Consider the following 26,505-nt stretch of genomic DNA (forward strand, 5'->3'; position numbering starts at 1 on the left):
TAGCCTCACACCACAAGCCATAAATTATAGAGGACGAGTCTGGCAAAGCTCTCTACCCCTCGGAGCTTCAGAAGGAATAAGCCCTAATAGATTTTCATAACAAACAAAATTCAAAGACTGGTTTCAGAATTGGTATCGTTTGAGGGGGCCTGGCTGAAGAGGGTCAGGCAGGGGCCACCAAGCTTATCTCCTCTTCCTACATGTAGTGGCTTCTACAATTGACAGACTTTGGGTCAGGAAACCAAGGTAAGAGTCTGCAGAGAGCGAATTCAACCTGAATCCAGCCCCTTGGAAGCCAGTCTCAGGAGAGGTGCATTGGGGTATACACCAGAACACTTGGTGGGGGTGTGAAGGCCACACTCTGCATCAAGGTTCAGGTCATATACTCCTCCAGCATTACCTCATCTCAGCACCGGTCGGGAACATCTAATTTCAACCCATTTCCTGTCCAAGATAACCCATCCCATCCTTTAATCTTGCAGACCACCTGGTGTGTACCCTGGTGCGCTTCCCCAAGACTGGTCTCCAAGAGACCGGGTTCAGGTTGATTTCATTCTCTCGAGACTCCTAACTTTTCTGCAGTTGTTTAGGGGTTGTCCAGAAACACACTAATTTCAATGCTAATGACCAGGTGGGAAGCACTCAGGGAAGTCAGCTGGATCTGTTTCAGATTTTGTTGGCACTTCTCACATATGGTCTTGGCCACAGGAGCAACTACAGAGGTTTCTGATGGGCCTAATACTCCATTGCCAAATGGGGCAGATGCAACACTGGCGTGTGGATCTTTCATTTCTAATGCCACTAAAAAACTACAGAAACTCAAGACACAGGTAGAAATGCAAAGCGCAGGAACAGGCTAAACAGATGTTGTGTATGCCTCTTTTAGAAAATCCCCCTTAAGGGCCATTTAGGTGGCACAGTGAATAGAGCACTGGGCCTGGAGTCAGGAGGACCTGAGTTCAAATCTGACCTCAGACCAGATACTTACTAGCTGTATGACCCTGGGCGAGTCACTAAACCCCAATTGCCTCACCAAAAAAAAACCTAGCCATAAAGATGATTGTCTGTCCACAGGACAGGGGCCTATGGAAGTGCCCCAAGGATGGAAAGATGAGACAAAATAGTTGGCCTCAGAATACTAAAAATGCCAATTTGCAGCTTTTTTTTTTTCTGTCCCTGCCTTTGGCACCAGAACCACAAACTGAAGGCATTAGTGGTCAGCTGTCTAGTTTGCTCGGTATCTCGCCCCCTGGAGAAAGAGGTATAGAACTGCCTGATACGACAACTCTTCCCAATCAATCAACACCCCCACAGGCTATGGTGGGGCATATTCCACCCCACCCCACTCAGTCTCTTCTTCTGGAGTGGCAGCAGAGAAAGATAACAATATGGGGAGAAGAGAAGGGAGAAAGAGGAAGGGTATGATATTGAGAGATGGAGGATACGGGCGAGGGAACCAGAAAGCAGACATAACTCACATGGCTACTCCCTCACATAGGTCCCTGCCAAGAGAAGGCTTTCGGTGTCAAGCACAAGGGTGAAGAGAAGGGGAGCACTGAAGCAGATAAGTGTCCCTGACTGCAATCCAAAAGTCAAACAGAAATGATCTGTGTATTATCTGCCCCCGGCTCCCCTTTCATTATAATGGGATGACCAAGACAGAGTCACCCTCTTAGATAACAACAATCCATGGGCAAGTTGCCTAGCTGTTCTGGGCCCAAAGCCCCGTTCCCTATGGAGAATTCCCTCCAAGTAGGAAGAAGGACCGATGTCTCTGAACTACCAGGGGCAGCTCCCAAAGCCCAAAGATAAACTGCAATGCAGGTAACCTGACTTGTGTGAATAGACTTGTGTGGACTAGAAGGGAGGAAAAAAATAGAAAATTCACAAGCTCTTCTGTTAACACTTCTAGTCCTAAAGCTAATTTCATTACTGTTGTTGTTGACCTAAAGAGTTTGTCTTGATTCTATAGTAAAGTACAACAGGAAAAGAAAATATATGAAAAATATATATATAAAGTTGTACATAATTGACTTCTTTCTCCCCACTCTATCACCAAGACCTATTGTTTCTCAGAATATGGTATTGTCCCAATATAGAATGCCCCCCACCCTTACCTTCCATCTCTATGAATTTTAACTATCCCTCAAGTACAGGCTTAAATCCCATCACATGATGGGGCTGAGAGAAGCATCACAGAACCACAGATTTCACGGTCAGAGACTTTAGAGGTCATATGGTTGAGTCCCATCATTTTACAAATGAGGAAGCTGAGAAGTTAGGAAGTTAGGGGACTTGTCTAAAGTTATATAGACAGAGAACGCAGCAGAGTTGGGATTCAAACACAAGCCCTCTGACTTTCCAACCCCTCCCCCCTCAAATTCCATTGCAACCAATGAACTCTCCTTTCTCTGGGGAAATATTATCAGGTGAGATGATATTTATAAAGCACAGTGCCTGGCACAAAATAGGTGCTTTGTAAGTGCTTGTTTGCTCCCCCCCCCCCCCCCCGACTACAAAGTAAACCATACAACACAATGCAGTGCATAGTCTCTAATTTTCTTTACAATAGCCCCAAACTGGAAATACAGCAAACATCCATTGAACAAAAAATGGCCAAACGAGTTGTGGCACATGAATGTAATGGAATATGACTGAGCTGGAAGAAATGATGAACGTGGGAATGGGAAGCCATATACACCCATGCAAAGTTAAGTAAGGAGAAGTAGAAAACTACAAAAACAATGACTATGGCAATAGAAATGGGAGCAGCCATTACAAAACAGGTCAAGCTGAATGCTACAAAATTATAATGATCAAGCTTGGCCCCAAAGGAGAGATATGAGAAGACAATTCCCACTGCCTCTATGTGGAGGCAAGGGACTATGGGCTTGGAATCCTACATACTATGTCAGATTTCCCCCCATAGGTTGGTTAGTATGAATGAAGTGTTTTCTTCTCCATTTATTGTTACGGTATATAGGATGGCTCTTCGGCAGGTGGAGGGAGGGGAGCAGAGATGCATTTGGGAAATGTAGGCAATGTAAAAAGACAACAGAAATTTATTTTTTTAATGTATTCTCTATTTGTTTTGTGTGTTTCTAGCTTTCCCCAACTAGAGAGTAAACTCCTAAAGGGCAGGCGCTTTTATATTTTGGTATCCCCTCTCTTTCCTGTGCCTAGCACAGGGCTGGACTCTTAGTAGATATTCAATATACTTGTTAATGGGCTAATTATCCATTTGCAAAATTGAGATCATGCTTCTTAGGACAGTTGACATATATTGATAGAGTAAAGAAATAGACTATGATCCCTTCTACCCCCATGGGTCGGTGGTGACAAGCTAAGGGAGTCACATGAAGCCACCCTCTGTGTCCAAGCTGGCAATATTTTTCCCCAGGTTTGCAAAACAAACAAACAAAAACAAACCCTCAGCCCTGTTTGAAGGAGCTGAGCCAGAAGCTCAGAGGGCTCTACCAACCATGAAGGCTGCTTCTAATAATGATGAGAGCAGCTCTGAAGGTTCCATTTTCAATTGGGTGTTCATTTGGCTGTCCGGCTAGGTTCCAAATAGCTCCTCCAGGCCACCTGAGCCTCAGAAAAGGGCTCTTCTCTCCCACACTCATTTTAAATCATACCTTTGCCCACAACAAGAGAACACCAAACCCAAAGGCTCCACTGGCTGGGGCATGATGGTCACAATGGAAACATGGCATGTGTCAGGACTCATCGCTGTTATCTTAGTATAAGGCTGGTAGTGAGCAGGGAGTGGTTGGCAGAGGCCACTGGCACTGTCTTTAAATGCTTGACTGTAAGTTGTAAAGAAATCCTGCAATGAACTTTTGGAGGAAAATCTCAATGACCTGAAACTGACCCACAAGGAACTCCTTCCTACCTCCCATAGTACACACCAAGGACAAACTTTTGTTTGGGGATGTATACAGCATTGTTGGGGGGGGGATGGTACCGCAGGTTTTTTTGGTCAAGATTTATTTAACCAAGGAGCTTGCACATAGTATAAAGTTGAAGTAAGGTGATCCTGCAAATTCCTTAACAAATGGAAAGGAATAGTTTGAGGGACCATAAGGTGTTAGTCCAGAGAAGGAAGGTTTTTTTTGTTTTGCTTTGTTTTGACCCTTTCTCTATGGATCATTCCCCACACCTCAGGAGAGGTGGCAAATAAGAAGCCAACGTGAAAACCAACCTTGCTCATGTGTCAACACCCCTTACCAAGAAAATGAAGAGGAGGTCCTGAAGTCAATTATCTACTGGCTAGACCCCCCCCCCCAAAGGACCTTCATGGCTCAGCTCCCCAGGCTTCAGCCTTCAACCCAGACGAGTCAGAGTCAGGGCACGGCTCCAGCACGTTCAGACTCCCTCGGCTGTTCTGCTGGCCCAGCAGAAGCCCTGTGCCTTGGCCGCGTAGGACGCTCTCACCTGGGAGAAGGCAGGGACAGCCACGCTGTAGGGTCTTTGCTTGAAGGTGCTGGCCGTCTGGGCAGGGAAGGCCCTTGAAGAGGACACCCCATAATCCGGGGGTGGGATGGCCAGATCCTCTTTGTCTAGGAGGTTGCCTGTGCTGCTGCTCTTTCCCTGTTGCAGGCTATAGGAAATAAGGGAAGATGGGGCAAGTGAAGGCCACACTCTCTCCGCTCTCTAGGTAACAGTTTGCTTTGAGGTTCATGTCCTCTATCCCACCCCCCACCCTCCCGCCTCCAGCAGGCAGGATGACTTCAGGAGGCCACAACCACTTCGCCTCAGCACCAGTAGGGAATCCCTATTTTCACGCCCATTTCCTACCAAACTAACCATCCCAATCCTGTTGTTTTGGTTTTTGGAGGAGACAATCAGAGTCAAGTGACTTGCCCAGGGTCATATAGCTAGTAAGTATCTGAGGTCAAATTTGAACTGAGATCCTCCCGACTCCAGGACCAGTGTTCTATCCACAGTACCACCTAGCTGCCCCCATCCTGTTATTTTGTAAGAAGTTGGCCCCCACCTCAAAGAAAAGCAGGAAAAAATGCACCTCCCATCCCTCTCTGTTGAGGTGGGGGATTACTGGTGTGGAATATTGCATACACTGTCAGACGTGATTAATGTATTCATTGATTTTACTGAAATGCTTTTCCCCTCTCACATTCTTTTAAAAATCATGACAAGAGATGATTCACTGGGGAGGGAGAGGGATGTTCTTGGAAATGAAGGTTAAATAAAAACAAAAGACAGCAAAAAAAAAAAAGTTGATCCTAAGTCATGGTTGAAGCCCAAAATAAATTGCTGATTCAGTTGCCTAAATTTCAAACATTTTGTCAAATTCCCATCTGGGACTTTCTAATTTGTATAGACAACCCCTAAACAATGAGATACCTGGGAATCTGTGACCAGGCTGTCTCTGAGCCAAGACTAGAAGCTGATCTCATGCTTATTCCTTTTTCCTCTTCCTTCCCCACTAAGACCTATAACAACAGGCAACATTGCCCAAATGCCAGCTCCACAGCCTATCTATATATCTGTTACTATGTGGGGCCCTCCCACCACTCCTACAACAGACCAAAAGGTCAAAGTGACCATTCTTCAGGTCAGAGCATGCATCTGGGTTGTGGACAGAACCCAGAGCAACCACAAAGAGAAGGCAGAGTCAGGCCTGCGGCCCTTAAGGCTAGACATTATCCATCTCCAAGGATCTCTCACTTGCTTTTTCCCTCCTGCCCCTTTCTATTTCCTTTTGCCCTTATGGCGTCTTCTTCTCTGATCCACGTGACATCTTCCTGCCCCTTCCTAAAAAGGCCTGGAACCCAGGCTCCAGAAGTCAGCTGCCCTTCTGTCCTGATTCACCAGCCAGCCTTCTCTGCGTGCCCACAGCTCTGAGGATGTGGGGACAGGGTTAGCAACACAAGGTCCAGTCCCATTTTTTTCTCTGGGTCTGGGAGATGAGTTTCCAAGGTTGCCTGGGACCCTAACTACTGAGGTGGGGGTGGGAGCAGAGGAGTCTCAAGAAGGAGAGGTAGCTAGTAGGGACCAGAAATTGAAGCCAGAAAAAATGAAGAACAAAACTCAAGTTTGGTTGGTTTTACTGATCCCATGTGACACAGCTATGGAGTCCAATGCGTCCTCCACCTTTGTTAATCCCATTTACAAGCAATAGCTTCTTCTTCAACTGAGGAGGCAACAGGGTGTAGGCTTACTGCCAGAGGACCTGTGTTCAAAGTCAGGCTTGGCTGGCCCTATCTGGATCTCAGCATCCTCATCTTTAAAATGAGGCAGTTGAATTTGATGGCGTCTAAGGTCCCTTCTAGCTCTAAATCTAAGACAGCAATAATAACAAAATAAAAACAGCAACAATAATAGCAATAGCTAATATTTACATAGTGCTTACTATGTACCAGGCACAATGCTAAGTGTTTTACAGTAATCAAATCATTTGAGCCTCACTACAACCCTGGGTGCTATTATTATCATCCCCATTTTACAGATGAGAAAACTGAGGCAGAGATTAAGTGACCTACACAGGGTCAGAGAGCTAATAAGTGTCTGAAGCTGGATTTGAACTCAGGGCTTCCCGACTTCAGGTCCAGAACTCATCCACTGTATCCCCTGGCTGCCTTCTATGCTTCTCAGTTGGACACTAGGTTCTAGGTCCTATTTGGTGGGAAGGGTAGAAGATGGGGTTGATGTCTTAACTTCATCCCTGGCACAGGGCCAGAACACTGAGCTGAAAGACAATTCATTCATCTTGACCACAGCACAAATGTTGAGTTGTTACTGCCTCCAAACCTATTCCAGGCCCAAGGGTTGTGGCTTACCTCATGTGCAATCTGTCACTGACTTCACTGTCTAAGACCCGGGTATAGGAGAAAGGAAACCAGCCTCTCCTGGAAGAGAACCACACAAAAGTAAGAAGAAGGAGGGGGTTCTGGCGTCCTCACCTCAAATGATATTCATGCACTAGGTGGGAAAACTGTACTCCCTGGGACACCCTTTCCACTTACTTGCTTTCCAGCCAAAATATACAGGGGTTTTGAAGTAGACAGGCAACTAGGAAATTCAAGCATTTTAGCTCCGCCACCATCAGTCACAGCAATTTTCAGTGCCCACATCTCCCTCAATACACAAAATGGGGATTTTGTCTGTTTCCAACCCATCTCTTTGTTTTCTTTCACTTTACCCCAATCCATCCCTTTACATGGGTAGGTCTAACACATAGAAAGTATTCAGATCTGTCCATGCTCCTGCCTGAAGCTACTCCAAGTTACACTGTCCATGAAATGGCCAGGTGAGGCCCTGCTGAGAAGAGCAGGGCCGGAGGCAGTGTGACCTCTGCGGTCATGGCAGAATGAGGGGGTCTGGGGCTGAGAGGCTGGCTGCACACTTGTGGGTCAGCTGGCCACAATCCCATCACTGAGGATGATGGGCTCTGCCACAGGAACTGCCATGCCAGGGCCATCTGCAGATCTTTCATTTCTGGAAGCTATAGGGATAGCTCCGTGCCCCAAGGAGGGAAAGGGACATTTTCAATGCCATAGTATTGCCCAGGGGGCTTGGCAGTGAGCATACATATGAATCCCAAATTATTCCCAGAACTTAACACAAAAAGGGCAGACTATAAAGAGGACCAAGGACCAGGGCAGGAACTGGATTATCATCCAGAGACCTCTCTGCTCTTCAAAAATATCCCCCAAACTTGGCTCTAAGGCAACCAGGATCACAGGATGAGTCTCCAATCCAAAGGCAGAAGCAAGTTAGTTGTAGCTTACGTGTTAGACAATGATCAGTCTGTAGCTGTCGCTCCCCTATGCTGTCTTCCCCAGAGCCATCCTGGTCTGATTTAGGGTTGCAAATTCACAGAGACAGAATTTAGGAAGCCAATTTTGGAGCTGAGAATAGGACTCTGTCTCTCTCCCATCTTAGACTGGCAAAGATACCCCAGGAAAGAAATGAGGTGGGGGGGACAACAGTGGCAACTGGAGAAACTGAGGAATGAGTGAGCTAGCTAGAGCATTAAGCAATAGTTTCAGATTACTCAAAAGTGGTAGGGTGATTTAGGGCCCCCAAATTAGAATGCCAGGCCTCCCCAATCTCCTACAACTCAAACTCTGCCCAGTCTTCTCAGCACATAGAGGGATCTGCCTAGCACTCAGGTAGGGGACTTCCCATTGGCCAAATCAGGAGACAAAAGAAGGCAATGGCAGGGACAAAGCCCCAGGAGCTCTCACATTTTAGTTTTCTCACTCTCGCCATAGTGCCAGCCATCCCGGGCCTCGGGGACCAGCAGGGTGATGAGATCTCCTTCCTTGAAGCTCAGAAGGGTGCTGTTGTCACCAGCAGCATGGGAGAAGATGGCTTGTACCCTCATTCGGCCATTTCGCTCCAGACCAGCTGCCATGGAGCTAGAGCGAGGAAGAGTTTTGTTCTCGGCTGGCCAAAACAACAGAGAGCAAGAGGTCAGAGACCCTCCCTTGGACACCACACGCCAGGGTGGTGAGAGAGTGTGAAAAGAGAAAGACCACAACCAGATTGGGGCCAAGCTGCACATTGAGGATTTATAAAAAGCCCTGATGAATGCAGCACTTGATGGGCATTTAGTTGGCATCCTCTATCTGAGCAATTTCTGATCTAATTACAACGGCTTAAGGAGCAATGTAGTGAAATGTAAAGCACGTGGAACCCTGGGCTGGAAATCAAAAGATCTGGGGGCTCCAGGCTCAGCTCTGCCCCTTCATATTTGTATGACCTTGAGCAGCTGACTTGTCCATCTACGAAGTGCTTTGCAAACCTCAAATCACAACATACAGATGCTACTTTTTATGATTGTTATTATTTATTATTTGTTACCATCTATATGTAAAGTGATATTGTATAAATGCCCCCTACTATTATTATTGTTATTGGCCAGAAAATAGTCATCTGTGCCCACTCACTGGATCATGCTGGGGATCAAGGGATTACGTATAAGAAACAGACCTATCTCCCCCCTCCCCCATCTCATTCAGACTGCTCCGACTTTTCCACCATGCCCCCTGAGTTGGGTATTTCCACCCCCACCCCTGTGGCTTTTCCACTTCCTGTTTTCCTCTACAGATTGTAAGCTCCCTGAGGACAGGGACCATCTTTCTTTTTTCATATTGTATCCCTAGTGCTTAGCACAGTGCCTGGCACGTTTTGTTGTTCAGTTATTTCAGCTGTGTCTGACTCTTCGTGACCCCATTTGGGATTTTCTCAGCAAAAATTCTACAGTGGTTTGCCATTTCCTTCTTCAGTTTATTTTCCAGATGAGGAAACTGAGGCAAACAGAGTGAAGTGACTTGCCCAGGGTCACACAGCTAGTAAGTGTCTGAGGCCAGATTTGAACTCAGGAAGATAAGTCTGCCTGATTCTATCCACCGTGCCACCTAGCTGCCCTATGTGCCTAATAAATGTTTATTGACTATTGACTAGTTAGCTCTTGTAGAATGCATTAAAGTTTGGAAAGTGCTTTACATACGTTAGCTCATTTGATAAGGAAGCAATTTTAATTACCATGCTGCCTTCCCCACCTTGTTAGGTACTGTTGAAAAAGAAATTGAGAACAGAGCTCCTGTCCACTAGAGGTTGTTATTCTAAAGGTGGCACTCTAGGGAGCTATCATAATTCCATCAAGCACATCCCTCATCAGCAATGTTTATTTGCTCTCAATACTCATGAAATTCGTTCTGGCAAGTTTCAATAACATTAAACTAATGGTTCTCTCCCCCATCCTCCCCATCCTCATCCCCTTCATGCCAGAACTACATTATGCACACTTTAAGGCAGATGCCTACGATGGCCTATACCCTAACCAGGTTCTGCCCAGTCCCCTGCTAATAGACATGGACATTTCTGACACAAGAGAGCATGGGGTCCCTCCAGTGGGGTGGAGGCGGACAGTTCCTGACTGATAGGCTAAGTTCCTGGGGGTGCAGAGCTCAACCAACACTCCTGCAGCAGTGGGACGTCCCTTACTGGTTGCGTAGCTGTTTTTTGGGGCAACGCTCTTGCGCACGGGAAGCGTGTTGGAGTAGGAGTCGCTCATCTTGTTCTGGGTCTGAGGAGGAGACAGAGATTTGGGCTGGGCTGGCTTCCTGTCAGACCAGTGGTTGTAGTCTTCACTGTCTGGACCTGAGACACCATTCATGACAGGCACGTTCTCCTGGGCCGACATACGCTGTGGAGGAAAGACAGCCATGCTTGAAAGATTTCTCTGCTTATGACATGGGCCTCCAAGAAGAAGGAAAAACATTTAAAAACATCTGTCTCCTCAACACCACACTTCCCACCTTCCATAGGCCTGAATATTATGAGACCAAGTGCTTTTCCCTTCAAACTCTAAAACAATCCTTTTGGCAGAGGAAGCATCCAATCATAAGCTCTGGGCTGAGAGGTAGGAGCCCCAAACTCTGGTCCTGCCTCCACCTCAGGTTTACTATTTGCTCTAAGCAGCTCGTGACCTCCTCAGAATGGAAGCAATAATACTCGCTCCAAGGAGAGAGTCTACTCGGAAACATTTTAAAAAGGGAAGGTTCCCCACAAATGCAAAGGGGTGTCAAATCCTGTTAATAATCATTTCAGTCATACACAGCATGAAGTAGACTTACCCCCACAAACGGGGCCAGCTCTGGGGGCACTGGAAGTGGCTTGGCACCAGGAATGGGATCCGAGATGACTAAGTTGGATTTGGAAGCAGACAGGGAGCTGGGCATGACTGTGCCGTTGCTGCTGGCCGCCATCTGTTGCATCAGTTGGATGGCTCGATCTGGGATTTTATTGGGGTCGGCGCAGGACTGCTGCCATAATGGGAGTTTCTGAGTCAGCATGTCCTTTCCCTGAAACCAGAGACAACAGGGGAAGGCGTATGTCAGTGCCCAACTATAGCAGAGCCCACCTGCAAACAAAACACACCCCACCAAACTCCCAAGCTCCCACAAAAACCAACGCTCAACATGCTCTTCTCTCCTGAGAGGGCTGCTCTGTATTGAGAGGGTGAACCAGAAACAGTTGAGCCTTAGTCACTGGCTGCTACTATATCCAGAATCAGACAGACACACCACTTCCTTAATGTAATCTCTCTGTCCTGAAGAGATCAGACAAAGACCAAACTGGCAAGTCCAACCAGGAAGGTCTTTTATGGAACAATGGTCTCATATTCTTAGTCCCAGAATGTAGCAGGCTCTCAGAGACCAGACCACATGACGGGGGAGTGAGGGTGGGGGGCAGGTTATTAAGTGCCTACTATGTGTTAGGCACTAGGGACAGAAAGGAAATGGTTCTTCCCTTTAAGGAGTCAACATTCCACCTTAAACTCATTAGCTCAGTGTCAGAGAACAGAGGAACAGGCCCTAGCACTGGCTTATATCAGTAGCATAGACATAGTCATTTAAGGTACCCAAATGAGGGAGAAAAGATGACAAACATAAAGCAGAGACAGGTCTATATGCCTGAAAATATATAGGAAGCAAGGAGTGAAGTTTGTAAGAAGAAAGGGGAGGAGGAGCTAGGTGGCCCAGTGGATAGAGCACGGCCCTGGAGTCAGGAGGACCCGAGTTCAAATCTGGCCTCAGACACATAATACTCACTAGCTGTGTGACTCTGGGCAAGTCACTTAGACCCAATTGCAGAAGAAGGAGGAGGAGGAGGAGAAGAAGAAGGAAGGAGAGAAAAAAAGAGAACAGAGGAGATCATTTAGGGCAGGAGGGAAATGCATGATCCCCTATACCAACCATTGCTAGCCCTCTTTAGGGCCAGATCTAGAGAAAGATGGAGTTTTGAGTACAAGGCTGTAGCTGAGGCAGGGGTCAAGGCAGGGCTTCATGCATGTGCCACCTGAGTCCTACAGATTACTAACTGCTACTGTCTAGACCTAGGCCTGAGAGCCCCGAGTGATGCCAGTAATCTGGCCTCTTTGTCTCTGATGTACCACAACAGGCTCTTGCCCTGTACACGTCATCAAAAGAGAGGAAAGCTAAACAATCAGAAATGGTGGATTTGACTGAAAGTTTAAGGGTAGAGAGAGTGAACCTGCCACAGGCTACGAGGTTGCTAGAGGACTAATGTTCACAGTCCAGCTCACAAAGGTCTCCTAATAATCCCTCTCCAGAATGTGGGGGATTGGGGGGAGGTAGTGAAACAGATAAGCTAGTGAATGGCATGCCAATGGACACAGGCTGCTAACAGGATGGAGATCCCCCACAGACTAGCCCAATCCATCCAAAAGAACTAGCTTTGGACCCAGAGGGCAGCAGAATATACTGAGACAGGGATGTGAGCCATGTTGTCCAAAAGGCAGACTGACCACCTGCATTCACGGCCACAGATGTCACAGCAATAACAACCACTATTTGTTAGATAGTGGAGGAAACAGACAATTGATATAAGACATGCAAACATGCTCTGCCTTCTGGGGCCAAGAGCAATACTAGCAAAGACAGAAGCTACCCACTATGCATCAGCTTGGCTCTTAGACAAAATCAAGGTCTTCGGATATGTCTAAGGAAATTGTGGGGAACAGGTGACACATTAATCTATTTGCCTGAATTCACTATGTTCGTCTAGCCACCTATTCTCTAAGCCAGTGGTGGGGCACCCAGCATGGGGAACACAGAAAGATATGTCAGTGATTGGGACAGTCATTGGCATGGCCTGCACTTGAGGGAATGGATGGTTTCCATATAAGTTACAGTGCTTTCCAACTGAGCCAAATGGGATTTGAGTAAGTTTTGATTCCTGGCACAGGGAGTTAGGTGCCAAGCCCCAAGCATGCCTGTCCCAGATTACATTCATGAGTCACAGCCCAAAACTTAACTCCCTCTAGCTTTGATAAGCTGCTTTCTTCTATCCGTCCTGAATGCAGGAAGTGCTTAGCAACCTGCTATTCAGCAGCTGCGCCCCTCAACCCATCCTTACCTTCTGGAATCCATCCAGTTTCCTAGCAGGAAAGTTTGAATTCATTTCTGGAAAAGCTTTGGTTTTCCTGGATACTTAGAACATGATGCCTTAGAGTACTGACACTGAGGGTACTCTGAAAACTACTGGCAATGACAATAATCATCTGAATTTCCCAATAGAACGGGGCTTTGGGCCTGGGACGGTAGAGGTAGAGCTCCATAAAGGTACAGGCCATGTTTCCTCTAGTCTTTATATTTAGACAAAATACAAAGCACTGCACTGGCTAGTTATCCAGTGCTTAATGCAGTGGTCTCCATAAATTATGTCTTAGGGGCAGCTGGATGGCTCAGTGGATAGAGCACCAGCCCTGGAGTCAGGAGGACCTGAGTTCAAATACTGCCTCAGACATTTACCATCTGTGAGTCCCTGGGCAAGTCACTTAACCCTGATTTCCTCAAAAAAAAAAAAAGATTATAAGTCCTTAAATAAATGGTAGTAGTAGATAGAGAACTTGCCTCAAATCTAGAGCCTGTTCTTGCAAGTCCTTCCCCTGACACATGCCAGCTCTGTATGACCTCTCAGCATTGCCAGGAAGGTGCCAACCTGCCTTGGTACCAGGAGTTTCCTCCTCGGAGATTTCCCTATACCAATGGAATCACAAGTCCAATTCCTATCCTAGAAATCCCGGGCTGCTGAATGAATGACTAAATGAATGAATGCTCTCCCCTCATCATCACCAATAGATACCACACGTATCCACAGAAGAAAATACTTCACTTACCAAGCTGAGGTCTATTTATTTTTTTATTTTAAGGATCAGTCTCTCTCTCTCTTGTGTAAGTTACATGTAACATATGCTAGGGATTGACTCAGCATAGATTGTTCAAGAATCAGTCTGACGCATAGGTGCTCATCTGTTATACCCTTGTTCCTGTTGGGCAGGCACATATTAAATGTCACTTAGAGCCCAAAGTAACAGAAACTCTAAGCAAACCAGTAGACACAGCAGTTTTCTGGATTCCTGGGGCCTCTGTGTGTGTGTGTGTGTGTGTGTGTGTGTGTGCGCGCGCGCGCGCGCGTGTGTGTGTGTGTGTGTGTGTGTGTGTGTGTGTGTATGTGAGAGAGAGAGAGAGAGAGAGAGAGAGGTGGGGGGGGTAGAGGGGTAGATCGGGAGCACAGTCCCCATAAGATTAGTAAAAAAGCCATCCAATTACATTCAACAGTGCTTATTAAGTGCTTACTGGGTTACTTGTGGCACTGTGTTAGTTGCTGAGGAGATGTGAAAACAGATCCTGCCTTCAAAGAGCTAAAGTTCTCCTAGGGGGTGGGGAGAGGAGGGAGTCTAATCTATGTACATAGATTAAGTAAATCCAGGATAATTTGAGGACAGACTGAGAGCACTAACAGATGGGAAGGGGGTGGTACCTGGGCAAGGAGCCTTCGGAGGAGTTAAGAATTCTAAGGGCTCAAAGGAAAGAGAGAGGGCACTCCCTCTAGGCAAGGCACTCCCTCTCAGCATCCTTCAAACCAACTTGTCTCTCTGTCGCTGATAAATACATCTCCTACCCTTCTTAAGAGGCTTAGCCCTGGCCTTGTCACCAACAAGGCTTGGTAGCTAGGCGTCTGTCAAGTTCCTGGCCACACGCTCACCAGGCCAGAGGCTCGAAGTTTCTCTCTCACAGGTCTTGAGAAAGACCCACAGCAGCCAACTGCCGCTAGAGGGGAGCAGATGCCTGCCTCTCCACCCTGATCGCTAAGAATGAAGGGCCTAACAACCCACCCCTCTCCTCTCTTCCAGAACATTTCGTCTTGCAAAGAAAGATGTAGGCAGGAGAAAATGTGCAAGTGGGAGGCTGGAACAGCACTTTAATATTTCATACTTTTTTCTCCCTCCCCTTCCTTCCTCCTCTTCAAACTCCCCCCCTTCCCCCAACAAGGAGCTGGAGCAGAGGCCTCAGAGTCCCCAGGCAAACTTCTGTATCACACAACTTAAAGTGCTTTGGAGGAGACAAAGACCACGGCTAGTGATTTTTTTTTTTAACCATTTCCTCTGAACAAGACAAAGAGGCATTTGCCCCTGTTGTTTCCATCCCCTCAAACCCTCCTCCCCTGTGTGCTATTAGCAGACTAGAGCACCTTTAAAGAGCTTTTGTGTTATGTGTTAGAGCAATTTATTTACAAAGGGTAAATAGGATTCTTCAGACTGGCCCAGGTATAGGCTGGTTGCTCCTGAGAGCAGAAAGGCACCCTCTACCGGGCAGGTACCCCTGGTGCAGGGATAGATGGGGACAATCATAGACTCGCTGATGGGGCATTTTCCCTGGGAGCAAGAACAGTGACTCTAATACAGGCACTAATCTATCCTAAAATCAGTGTAGTAGGGTGGAATTAGAACAAGAGGATTTGAGTTCAAATCTCACCTTTCTCACTTACCAGTATGACTTTGGGTAAATCACTTACCTCTTCTCCAGGCTTCAGTTTCCTCATCTATAAAATGAGGGGGTGGGACGAGGTTCCCTTCCAGCTCTAAATCTAAGATCTTTCTGGGGCATGCATCTTCCTTTAACTAATAGCTGATGAAGACTGCAATTGTGTCTGCATACAGAGAGTGGCACTTTTTGTGTATATACTGAGACCATGCACGTATCATCCATCAGGCTGTTGCTCTATTTAACGGATTCTGATCTAAACAGGGAATGAGTACCAGAGTCTATGTAACAAGGAGCCAGGCATCTTCGTGAAGTCTGCATGTGCTGGCAAACTGACAGGACAAATCCGTTAAAGGTCCTAAACCATCATCTCATTTTGCTCCTGCTGTGAAAAGAATCTGTCTGGCCATAATTTTCTCCTTCCTCTTCAAAGAAGCCTGCATATCTTATGAAGGTATGCTTAGCTTGAAGAAGGCTGAAAAGGGACTCCTTCCCTGGATAACCTCAGGCAAAGAAGCACCAGAGCCATCATCCCCCAAAAGGCAGGCCTGAGCAAAAAGAAATATGGCTGTGGGCAAAAGTGGAAATACAATTACAAACACAAGGCTTGAAAGTCCTCTTAGGTTACCACCATCTGCCATTTGATACAGAAAGCTGGGAGAAGCTTGCATGGATTCTGAGAAATCCCTCTTGGGAAAGTGGTGTTTCAGTTCCTTCTTGGACTAATTTTTTTTTTAAAGATTTTCCCCTAAATCCTTTTTATTTGTTTATTAATCTGTCCCTCCTATTACCACCCCCCCCCACTGAAAAGATTTTTTTTTTAAAGCCCTTAATCCATAGCTGCATTGGTCTGGCAAAAACAAAAAGAAAAATTCCCACAATAGCCATGTTGGAAAATGTATGTCTTTCTGCATTTGGAGTTCATCATGTCTGTGTCTGGAAATGAGTGGCAGGTTTCATCTTGATTCTTTTGGATTTGTGCTTTATAATAGCACTGAACAGAATTCTAAAGTCTTTTTTTCCTCTACAATGTTCTCCTTACACAAACTGTTCTCTTAGTTCTACAGCCTTCTCTTTAAATCAGTTCATAGAGGGCTGTCTTCTCCATTTCCTCTGAAATTGTCTTGGACTAATTTGGAATGGTACACAGACTTGTTAGTGCTGTCCCATCCAATAGAGATGGTGCCCTGGGACCATCCTACCGAGCTTGAGCCACAATTCTCTTTTCTGGACAGACCTGGGTCAGCAGCCTTACCTTGGAATGGTAGGAGACTGAGTTTTTGGCCACAGCACATTGCTTTTCCACCAAGAAGCAAAACCTTCTCCGTTCCTCAGTGAGGGCTGTCTTATAGCCATCTGACACATAGTTCTCCAATTCACCTTGCTTGTTACTGATCGCATCTATGTACTACAGAAAGAAAAAGAAAAACTGATGAGTTGGTGACTAAAGAACATATGTTCACATTTGGTTCTGTGCGGACTCTCAGGTATAAACAGTATGCACTATTCTTACAAAGCAGAGGCCATAAATAGAGATGTATTCTGAGGCCATGAATTCAGGGTGCTCTTGATGACTATATTACGTTATGTGGTTCTAGAACATTTACTTTTTTTTTTTGCATCCCAAAAGATGTCTTCAATCTTCAGAAAATCTCGTTAATGATTTTTAAAAACCTTCATTTTATAACATGACTTTTCTTACCAGGAAAGTCTCCCTTATATATACGCCACTAATTGTAATACCACTTGGAATACATGGCTACACAATAAAGTGTTTAACTACCTTCCAACCTTTCCCACTGCCTCCCCCTCAACCCCTGCCCCCAATTCTTTTCTTTATTCATCAAGTCAGTCCAGTATGCAAAGGTTCCACCATCAGGGGGATAGTAGCTTACTAACAAAAGGGTTTTTTAAAGTTTTATTAATTATATTTCATAGATTTGTTTTGATTTTACATTATAAATATCTACATACTATTCCCAATTCTGTAAGAGTTCCGTAACAAATTAAGCAAAACTAACAAGTGACTTCATCTGAAAATGTATGCAACACACCACATCTCCACATCTGTAGCATCTCCTCACCTCTCTACTAAAAAAAAAAGAACGGAAATCTGTTTTCTCTCCTTCCCACACCTCCCACCCCATTGGGGGAAAAAGGATGAGAAAATCAAATTCCTTCTAACAAATATGTGTAGTTGAGCAAAACAAATTCCCTTATTGGCTGTATACAAACGTGTGTGTGTGCGCACGCACACACATACATGCGCACACACACACACACACACACACACACACACACACACACGTCTGTCTCTCTATGTAGCATTCTGCACCCTAAATCTACTACTTCTCTCTCAGGAGATGGATAGTGAGGTTTCATCATGTCCTTTGGAATCAAAGATGGTCAACGTATTGATCACAGTTCTGACAACTTTCAAAATTGTCTATCTTTACCATGTTATTGTATTAAAATAAAATTGTGTTTTTTTCCTGGTTCTGCTCATTTCATTCTTCATTAGTTTACAAAAGTCTTCAAAATTGTTTTTGATGTTATAGTATAAATGGTTCTATTTCTGATCTTCCTCACTTCACTCTGCAGGCATTAGTTCATACAAATCTTTCCATGGCTCTTTGAAATCATCTGCTTGTTCATTTCTCACAAAGTATTATGCCACAACTTATTCAGCCCTTCCTCAGTTGAGGTCATTCACAGATAGTATGTGGACTGTTCCCAGGCTGGCTGGCTGCACCAAACAGAATCCATCAGAAGGTTCAAGTTCAAAGATGTTCAATGAACTATGGTAGGGGTGGAGGTGTTGGGGGGCTTGGGTTTTTTTGGGGGTAGGACTGGACTTGTGATTTCACTGGTACTGGGAACCCTCAATGATGAAAGTCTCTCTCTACCAACACTGACAGGCACCTGCTCCACAACTTATCGTCTTAAAAGACTTGTTTGGGACACTCTGACTTGTCCAGGGTCACATGGTATTTGTGGCATATATCAGAGGAGGGGACTTGAGCCCAGGTCTTCCTGACTTCAGGGCTGGTCACCTCTGAAAAAGTTGTTTAATATAAACTAAATGAATACACACTCATTTGAACGTTGGTAAGGAGGATATGGCAAAGAATCCTCTAGATCAGTGATTCTCAATTAGTTTGCTGTACTCCTGTTAAGGAAATTCCCTCCACCAAAGCAGAGTGGCACCTCCTTTCTAATTTATAGTCTTAGAGGTTAAGGATTTATGTAGAGCCCGTATGTGTCAAAGGTGGGGTTTGAACTTGTCTCTGACTCTAAAGGAGCTATAAGTTCCATCACAACAGTTGCTCCACTTGAACATTAGCTAAGGAAACCATAACTGGGAAGGTAAATCTGCAGCACCTACCCCTGGCAGAGGGTGGGGGTGGGGGTGGGAATCGTGTGCGTGTGTGTGTGTGTGTGTGTGTGTGTGTGTGTGTGTGTGTATGTGTGTTCCCCAAAACAGAGATTTTTGGATTTTCTGATTCCAAGGCTTTTCAGATGATGAAGAATTGACTGAAGATATGAGATTGGTTGTTAGTCTTTATTTTGGACCCCTTCCTCTTCTGGCAAGGAAGAGCATTGGTAATCTTGACATTTCCCAATTCAAAGCTTGTCTCTTAGATCCCACTGATAGAAACATCAACTTCGAAGGCATTTGACCACTTCTCCTATCAAGTCTCTTGCCTTCTGGGTCTGCCCAGGGATGAAGTTTCTAGAAGTGGCCTTTGAAGAAATTATTTTCCTCCTGCCCACCCCCCTCTTTTTCTTCCTTATGAGGGTTTTTGTGCCTGTTTCTTTTCGTTTTCTTGTTTTGTTTTTACATCTACTTCTACAGCCTATAGTCCTCAGCCCAAACAAGGGAATATAGACTAAAAGTGCTATATTACCACGTGTGGACTTTGATTATCTTGAAGGGACATTCAGGAGGGAAAGCAAAGATGGAAACTCTGCTAAGAGATGTCATTCATTCATTCATTCACTTTTTTTTTTTTTGCTTTTTTGCTAGGCAATCGGGGTTAAGTGACTTGCCCAGGGTCACAAAGCTAGTAAGTGTCATGTGTTGTATGTCTGAGACCAGATTTGAACTTGGGTCCTCCTGACTCCAAGGCCGGAGCTCTATGCACAGTGCCACCTAGCTGCCCCTCATTCATTCATTCTTACCTAGCCAGATGCCTTTTTGAGGCTGGGTAGAAAAAACATGGAGTGTTCAAAAAGATTTCTGTAATTGTGGTGACACGATTACTTGGACCCTTTAATACTCCACAGATCTGTGATTGGTTCAGGTGGTCTGCTCCTTGTACCAACAAAGTTCCCTTCCCTTCAGAAGAGTCTATGTGGTTCAAAAAACCCTGAGGTCAATCAACCATCCCAAGGCTGGCTCTTGGACAACATATACATAGTCAGTCCATCAACAAGCCAATATTCTTGCCTAATAACACCTGCTCCTCAGGAACCTTTGAGAGTCCTAGCCATAAAGCATTAGAAAAGAACTTTGGTGGAAGGAGATTGATTATTCCTGAGATTTTTTTATTTGATATTCCAAATCATTCCAAAACCTCTTACAGACCCAGACAGGGAGACTTTTCTAGATCCCCATTTCTTGTCTTATTTCCTACCCACTCACCCACCCCCTCTCCGAGTTTCCTGAATGGTCAGGAGCCTGACACTAAGTGGTAGGCCTGAGCTGCCCCCATGCAGTTACTCATGAGCCGTGCTGGCTGACACATCCTTAAGTCAGGCCTCCGATGTGCTGATGCTCCAGTCCAGCAAATCCTTTTTTTCAGGAGATGCTTTTTCAAAGACAAGCAGCTTACCTCTCTCTTTCTTCTTTTTAAAAGTCATGTCATCCCAGCAGGGGGCAACCACAGCGAGAACACTGTGGAAGGGACGCCCCCCCCCTTCCCCCCACACCTGTGACTCATCAGCTCCCTCCCCCACACACTGACTCAGCCTGTGGGCTTTTGCCTGGGTGTGTGTGTGTGTCTAAGAGCAAGGTGGGAGGTGGGGGAAGAAGAGAGAGGGGAAAACAATTGCTGGTAAATGCAATACAAGCTGTTCCCTCTGCCTCCCCTCCCCCATGCCGCCCACGCTGCTCATCCGCCCACCCGGATTTTGCAGCGACTCAACCTGCACGCTCCCAGCCCTGCTCTCCAGTTCTGTTACAAGGAGACAAAATAAGGGATGGAAAGAAAGTAAGCATGGAATGTGAAGTTGGAAGGGGGGCAGATGGGCTTGGGGAATGCAAAGAGGTATGTCTCCCACTATAACCCCGATGAAGCCAGAAGCCACAATTATGGAATCTGCAACATCACCCTTGTCTGTGTGCCACATGCATGGAAAAAGGTCATTTGGGAGAGGCCAAGGCCCTCTGGGCAAGCTGGGGTACAACTGCAAAGGACCTATGCTTCCCCCTGCCAAAAAGTGCCCTGAGCATCACTCTGTAGCTTTCTGGGCCAGGGGAACACCATAGCTCCTTGAAGCCCTGGTTTCTGGGAGAAAGGGAGAAGAATACAGAAGGAAGGAAGCCCTCGATCATTTACCCATTAATACTCCTACCCCCTAGACCCCTACCAAAGAGGGAAACCGCCTGGATTCAGCTCAGCCTTCCCCTGGCCAAAAGTCAGGAGGCAATATAGCTAATTAAGGCTGTTCCTCATTATTGTAAGGGGCAGCCACTCTGGTCAAAGAGGGTCTTCTTGCCCAGACAGTAGGGGTGTGAAAAATGAGAAACCACTCACTTTTCTGTAAGTCATCCACAAGGCTTCAAGCTCCTCAACCCAGACCCCTTTCTCCTTCTCAAAATAATGGTTAGATGCCAACATTCAAAATAGAATTAAATGCTAAATTTTAGCTAGTGAAAAGAAATATGTCATTTCTTTTTCCATCCAAGCTCATGGACTTCCTGAAATCTATCCATGGGTCCATGGACCCCATGTTAGGAATGTCTGGTCTATAGGGAAAATAGATTCTAAGATTCTTTCTGCCTTAAACTTATAGCCTTGCATGTCCATCATTCTAATGTCCTTTCTTTTTTCTCTCTCTCTCTCTCTTGCCTCAACTATCCTCAGTTGTGTGTGTGTGTGTGTGTGTGTGTGTGTGTGTGTGTGTTTTCTGTGACCACTCATTATTCAAGAAAACTTGAGGTTGTCTCAAAAAAACAAAACAAAACAAAAAAACCTGGGGTCAGGCCTCTGGTCAACCAACCTTCAATTCAACATTTATTAAATGCTTACTACAATACAAAACATTGGATAAGATACAAGGGTCAATAAGACAACTCTTCTCTTCATGGCAGAGGGTTACAGCCCCTACATGTAGGAGCCAGAATGGGCAGATTCAATCCCAATCGAAGAGCCACCACTGCTCCCCCCCCAGCCCCGCAGCTAGAAGCAGCTCTTGAATATATTTTGTCTGATATTATGCAATACTTACCACTGTCTCCTGCTTCTGTGCCTTCTAAAAATGTTTCTCTGGATCTCTAATGCTGAAATGAATGGCAGGACCACTCTTTCCCAACATGCAGGGCTGATGGGAAAAAGAGCTGCTCTTTACTTAGATGACAGCACAGTATTTTTCTTTGTTATCCCACAGGGCAGATCCATACTCAGAGAGGTTATTGGTCACCAACGTGTTCAGGGGTGTGGGCAGGCTGGAGAACCTAAGGGGTTGGTGTTAGGTCTTGCTATAGGCTTCCTACTTTATAATCAACTATTTCTCCCAGTGACAGAGATGTTCATGTTTACAAAGTGGTTTCAGAGAAAGAAAAAAGGTCTTTGGACCCTGGAGATCTCTGAGCAAAAAGGCTGTATGACCACTTGTCACAGATACAGTGGATTGGGGGTCCATGGTTTAGACCAGGTGGTCTCTGAGGCTTCTTCTGAGTCTGAAGGATTCTGTGAATTACATACTTTCCATAGTATGACCCTACCCCTACGAGAGAGATAATCCTGGCAGTATTATCTTTGCAAGGTGAAGAAACTTGGAGAAAGAGAGGTGACTTGCCCAAAGTCATGTATCTACTAGTTAGTGTGCCTGGTGGGCTTATTCACCAAAATCAGTGTTAGGAGGCAGCTGGAAGGTGCCCTCCAGAAACAACAACTCTGGTTGCTGCCTAAGTACTCCCCAGCTGGGGCCAAGAGCTCAAAGACGGACAAATCTGAGGACAGACTGTCAGAGTCCACCTGCATACCATGAAGTTACCTCACCGGAAAAAGGAAATTGTTAACTGCTACTGTAGCAGCAAGAACCTTCTTCAAGAAGGTCTTCCTGACCTTTGTACTGGAGTGGCTTGGGACAGAGAGTTCCTCAGTGGATAACTGGGCATATTCAGGGGAGCGGAGCAGGGGGGAGGAAGAAGGGAGAAACCATACACCTCCAGTACTGGCCACAGCCTGTGGAGATCTTATCTACTAGTGTGTCTTCCTGAAAGGTCTGCCAGATGGAAAAAGTCCAACCCAGGTTCTGGGCAAATATCAAAGTTCTAAGGAGTATAAAGAGGAGGAAGAGGGTAGAGAGGTAAGCACTGCTCATCCTCCCAACATTCACCTTGGTGATGGAAGAGTATTTGCAGACAAGCCTTCTTACCACAACTGCAGGGGGCAGTGACGTGAATTCCATATTAAGACAGACTTAACTTACATCCTAAGTAGGAAGAGAACTACTAAGCCTGGGGTCAGAAGACTGGAATTCAAATCCCAGCTCAGCCACTTACTACCAATGTGACCTAAAGCAAATCAATTCACTTCTCTGGGACTCAGTTTCTTCATCTGCAAAATGGAGGGGTTGACCTAGAAGTGATCCTTCCTCCATGTTCTTTCTGGCCTTGGTGATGTATGTTAACTCCTGTTCATGGATATGCTTAGCAAAGGCTAATCTTTCAGGACCTGGGAGGGTGCTATAATCTATTCTGAAAGTGGCCAGGGGCCAACTGTGAAAGGACAGGAAGACCAAGTCCCCAAAAGAACACCAGGACCAACCGAATCACTTAGGGGCCAAGTATAGAGATGCAAATAAAAGAGAAAACCAAACACTCATCTAGAATAAACCAGGCCTGTGGCCAAGAAAGATCCAAGAGAAGAACAGGAGAAAGCAGCTATCTACTTGACTGCAACCCTGGAATTTTATTTATGCCCACACCCTCAAGTCAACAGGACTTATAACAAAAATTAGCTTTCTCCAGATCCAGATCCAGGACCAACTCAGGATAAAATAAAATCTAGGATTTGGGGCCGGAAGGTATGTCAGAGTTGGTCTAGGCCAATCCCCTCATTTTACAGGTAAGGAAACTGAGGCCCAGAGAGATGAAGTGACTTGCTTAAGATCTCACAGGTAGTGAAACTGGGCCTCTAACCCAGGTCCTTGGACTCCAAACACAGTGTTCTTTCCACTGCCGCCCAAACTGGTTCTAGGTTTTTAGGTTGGTTGTAATTTCTTTCCCATAAATGTTCTTTCTTAACCAAGAGAGAGACAGGAGAGGGGGAAAATCACTGGCTTAAAATGCACTTTACTCAAAGAGATGGCCTCATTAGCTGGGCTTGTGCTGCTTCCAAATGCCCAGGGAGGGAAAGGAAATTTTATTTTTAAAATTTCCATTTATTCAAATCAATCCCCTGGACGGACAGCAGTGAGATGAGCAGCAGGGCGTACACCAAAAGAAACCAGTTGTTGTAGGTCTCTGTGTTGGGAGGGTGGTCATGGTGACCCAGCACAGGCTACTGTAGAATGCGGGATGGGTGGGAGGTGGAAGAATGGAGGGAGGGAGGGAACTCTCCCAATTCCAGGTTTCTCGGAGAGTGAGAATTCTCATTTTTCCTGAGGGAAGAAGGGGAGGGAGAAGAAAGGCTTCCTATGTGGCAGCCTCAACAAACTGCTTGCTCAGAGGGAAGGCCAAGGGCCAGGCTGGGGCCTGGCAAGATGAGTTGTCATCTCAGATCTGGGGTAAGAACAGCAAAAATCAGCTCAGAAAAGATGCTGCTGCCTCTCAAGGTGGTTAGGAGTTCTGGTGAAATCTGCCCACCCAGGAGTTTTTAACTGTTTGGCTGCTGCTAGGGGAGAAGGGAAGAAATTCCTACAAACACTGTCGATGTTCCCAACACAAAGAGCCTCGATCAATATCTCTCATGTATATTTACTGAGCATAATAACATGATTTCTCAAACTTCCTAGTACATATTTAAATAGCAGTTAACTCCTTGGGGTGGGGGAAACCACCATAAGTAGACCTTCAAAAAATATGAGGGGGTGGAGGAGAGAAAGGAGGTGGAGAGGGAGAGGGAAAGAGAGAGATAGAGAGGAGAGAGAGAAGCATGATATAATGGAATAACACACATGGGTCCTAACATCAGCTTTTCTACTTACTACTTACCTGAAAAATTATCTTACTTATAAGTTTCCTCTTCCATAATGGGTTAGAATAGATGATTCTTAAGGACACCTTTTCTAGCACTAAATTCCCTAATTCTACATTGCCAGATCTATTCCTCTAGTGCCTATGACATCCCTATGTTTTCATAGTAAGTGACCCTTCCATTAAAAAAAAAAAAAAGACTATGGCAACCTATAGATGAAAGACTTCCCTGGTACAGAGAAAGCCTAAAAACAGACCATTTAAAAAGCACCTAGATGTAAATCTGGGCTTAAAACGGCACTGAGTTTCTCTCCACTGAACCATTAAACGCCCACTGCTCTTCTAACTACTATAGCTCCATGGACCCTTTTGGGGTTAGGTGCTATGGTGACAATCACTATAGAGAAATCCAACCAAAAGGCATTTAACAAAAAGTGTTTTCACTTAGTCATCCCCAGACCGAAGCCCTAAGGAGAAAAAAGCAATCAGAATATAAATCTCCTCACCTCTGCCAAGAATGCCAATGACTAAGAAATTGGGGGATATGGAATTTTTAAAAAATCAAAACATTCATTTTTGTCAACCTGGACTAGTGTGGCTACATTGCATATTTCACTCCCTGGTATTACTCAGAAATGACATTGCCACTTTAAGGCCAAGGCAATTTAGGAAGGAATGTTTGATTCTTGGCCTTCAGCTGGTCACTGTCAACACCAATTACAAGGAACCAGAAAACTAGAGTAGGTACTTGACTGGTTGTGATATACATGAAGGAGGCAGAAAGAATATGCTTTTTCACAAGTTGCCTTCAACTGTTAGGTGACAGCCAGCTCCAGGAAAGGGTCCTTCCCATGTAGTCTGTTTACAACACATCAAGCCCTGTAAATCTCACCAGCTCCCCAGAATCAGGATTCCAAGAAGGCAATAGGTGCCACACACTTTTGAGAAGGTCCTTTTCTCCTGTTTAAAGCTTCATCTGAAGAAGCGGAACTCTACTGCTAGCAGGGCCATATATCCGGGGCGGGGGGGGGGGGGGGGGGGGTGACCCCAGGGGAGCTGGCCACCACCTGTATTGTATCCAGTCCTAATTTCTTGCCCGAACTCCAATCAGGCAATGTCAGCTGCCTGCTTAACATCTCCCCTACCCAGTACACATTGCAAATTCATTATGTTCAAAACAACTTATTATCTTTTCTCCCTAAACCTCTCCTTTCTCCATACTTCCCTAATTCTGTTGTGCATACCACCATCTTCCCAGTCATCCGGGGCTCTTCATAGTCCTTCCCCTTCCATATCCAACCAGCTGCCAGGTCTTGTCAATTTTGTCTCCGCATCATCTCACATCCATCCCCTTCTCCTTCATTCACACCTGTGGGAGTTCAGGTCCTTATCACCTCCTGACTGGACTACTGTAATTCATTTTACAAATTCTTTATTTCAATAAAACTGAACTGCCAGTTGTTCCTAAATTCAACTCTGTCTCTTTATAGGGGCCATAGGCCTGATATGGAATATACTCTTCCTTCCTCTCTCACCAATCAGAATCAATGTCTCACCTCACATGCCACCTCCTCCATGAAGCCTTTCCTGCTCTCTCCAATTGTTAGTATTCCCTGCTACTTAACATACACCCTCAATTGGGTGTGGAAATCTGTCTTACCCTACAGGAAAATGGGGGGGATGGGGACAAGAAAGTAGGGGAATGATAGAGAGGAGGGCAGATTGGGAAAGGAGGTAATCAGAAGCAAATACTTTTGAGAAGGGACAGGGTCAAAAGACAAAATAGAATAAATGGGTGGGCGGGATAGGATT

The 26,505-nt window shown here is 45.6% G+C and overlaps 1 protein-coding gene across 5 annotated transcripts in view; it reads right to left on the reverse strand.

Annotated features, from left to right (window-relative positions):
- BAIAP2 (BAI1 associated protein 2) overlaps nucleotides 1–26,505 on the reverse strand; it is a 167,661-nt gene that overhangs the window by 18,534 nt on the left and 122,622 nt on the right. For all 5 annotated transcript variants that reach the window (XM_027850066.1, XM_027850068.1, XM_027850069.1 and 2 more), the window contains exons 7-12: nucleotides 16,582–16,734; nucleotides 10,611–10,838; nucleotides 9,979–10,180; nucleotides 8,214–8,415; nucleotides 6,804–6,872; nucleotides 4,438–4,603 (exon numbers count right to left, since the gene is read on the reverse strand). In XM_027850066.1, coding sequence (XP_027705867.1) covers nucleotides 4,438–4,603; nucleotides 6,804–6,872; nucleotides 8,214–8,415; nucleotides 9,979–10,180; nucleotides 10,611–10,838; nucleotides 16,582–16,734 — 1,020 coding nt within the window. The remainder of the gene's footprint in view (nucleotides 1–4,437; nucleotides 4,604–6,803; nucleotides 6,873–8,213; nucleotides 8,416–9,978; nucleotides 10,181–10,610; nucleotides 10,839–16,581; nucleotides 16,735–26,505) is intronic.

Source organism: Vombatus ursinus, unplaced genomic scaffold (genome assembly GCF_900497805.2).
Source record: "Vombatus ursinus unplaced genomic scaffold, bare-nosed wombat genome assembly UNPS02008996.1, whole genome shotgun sequence".
NCBI lineage: Eukaryota > Metazoa > Chordata > Mammalia > Diprotodontia > Vombatidae > Vombatus > Vombatus ursinus.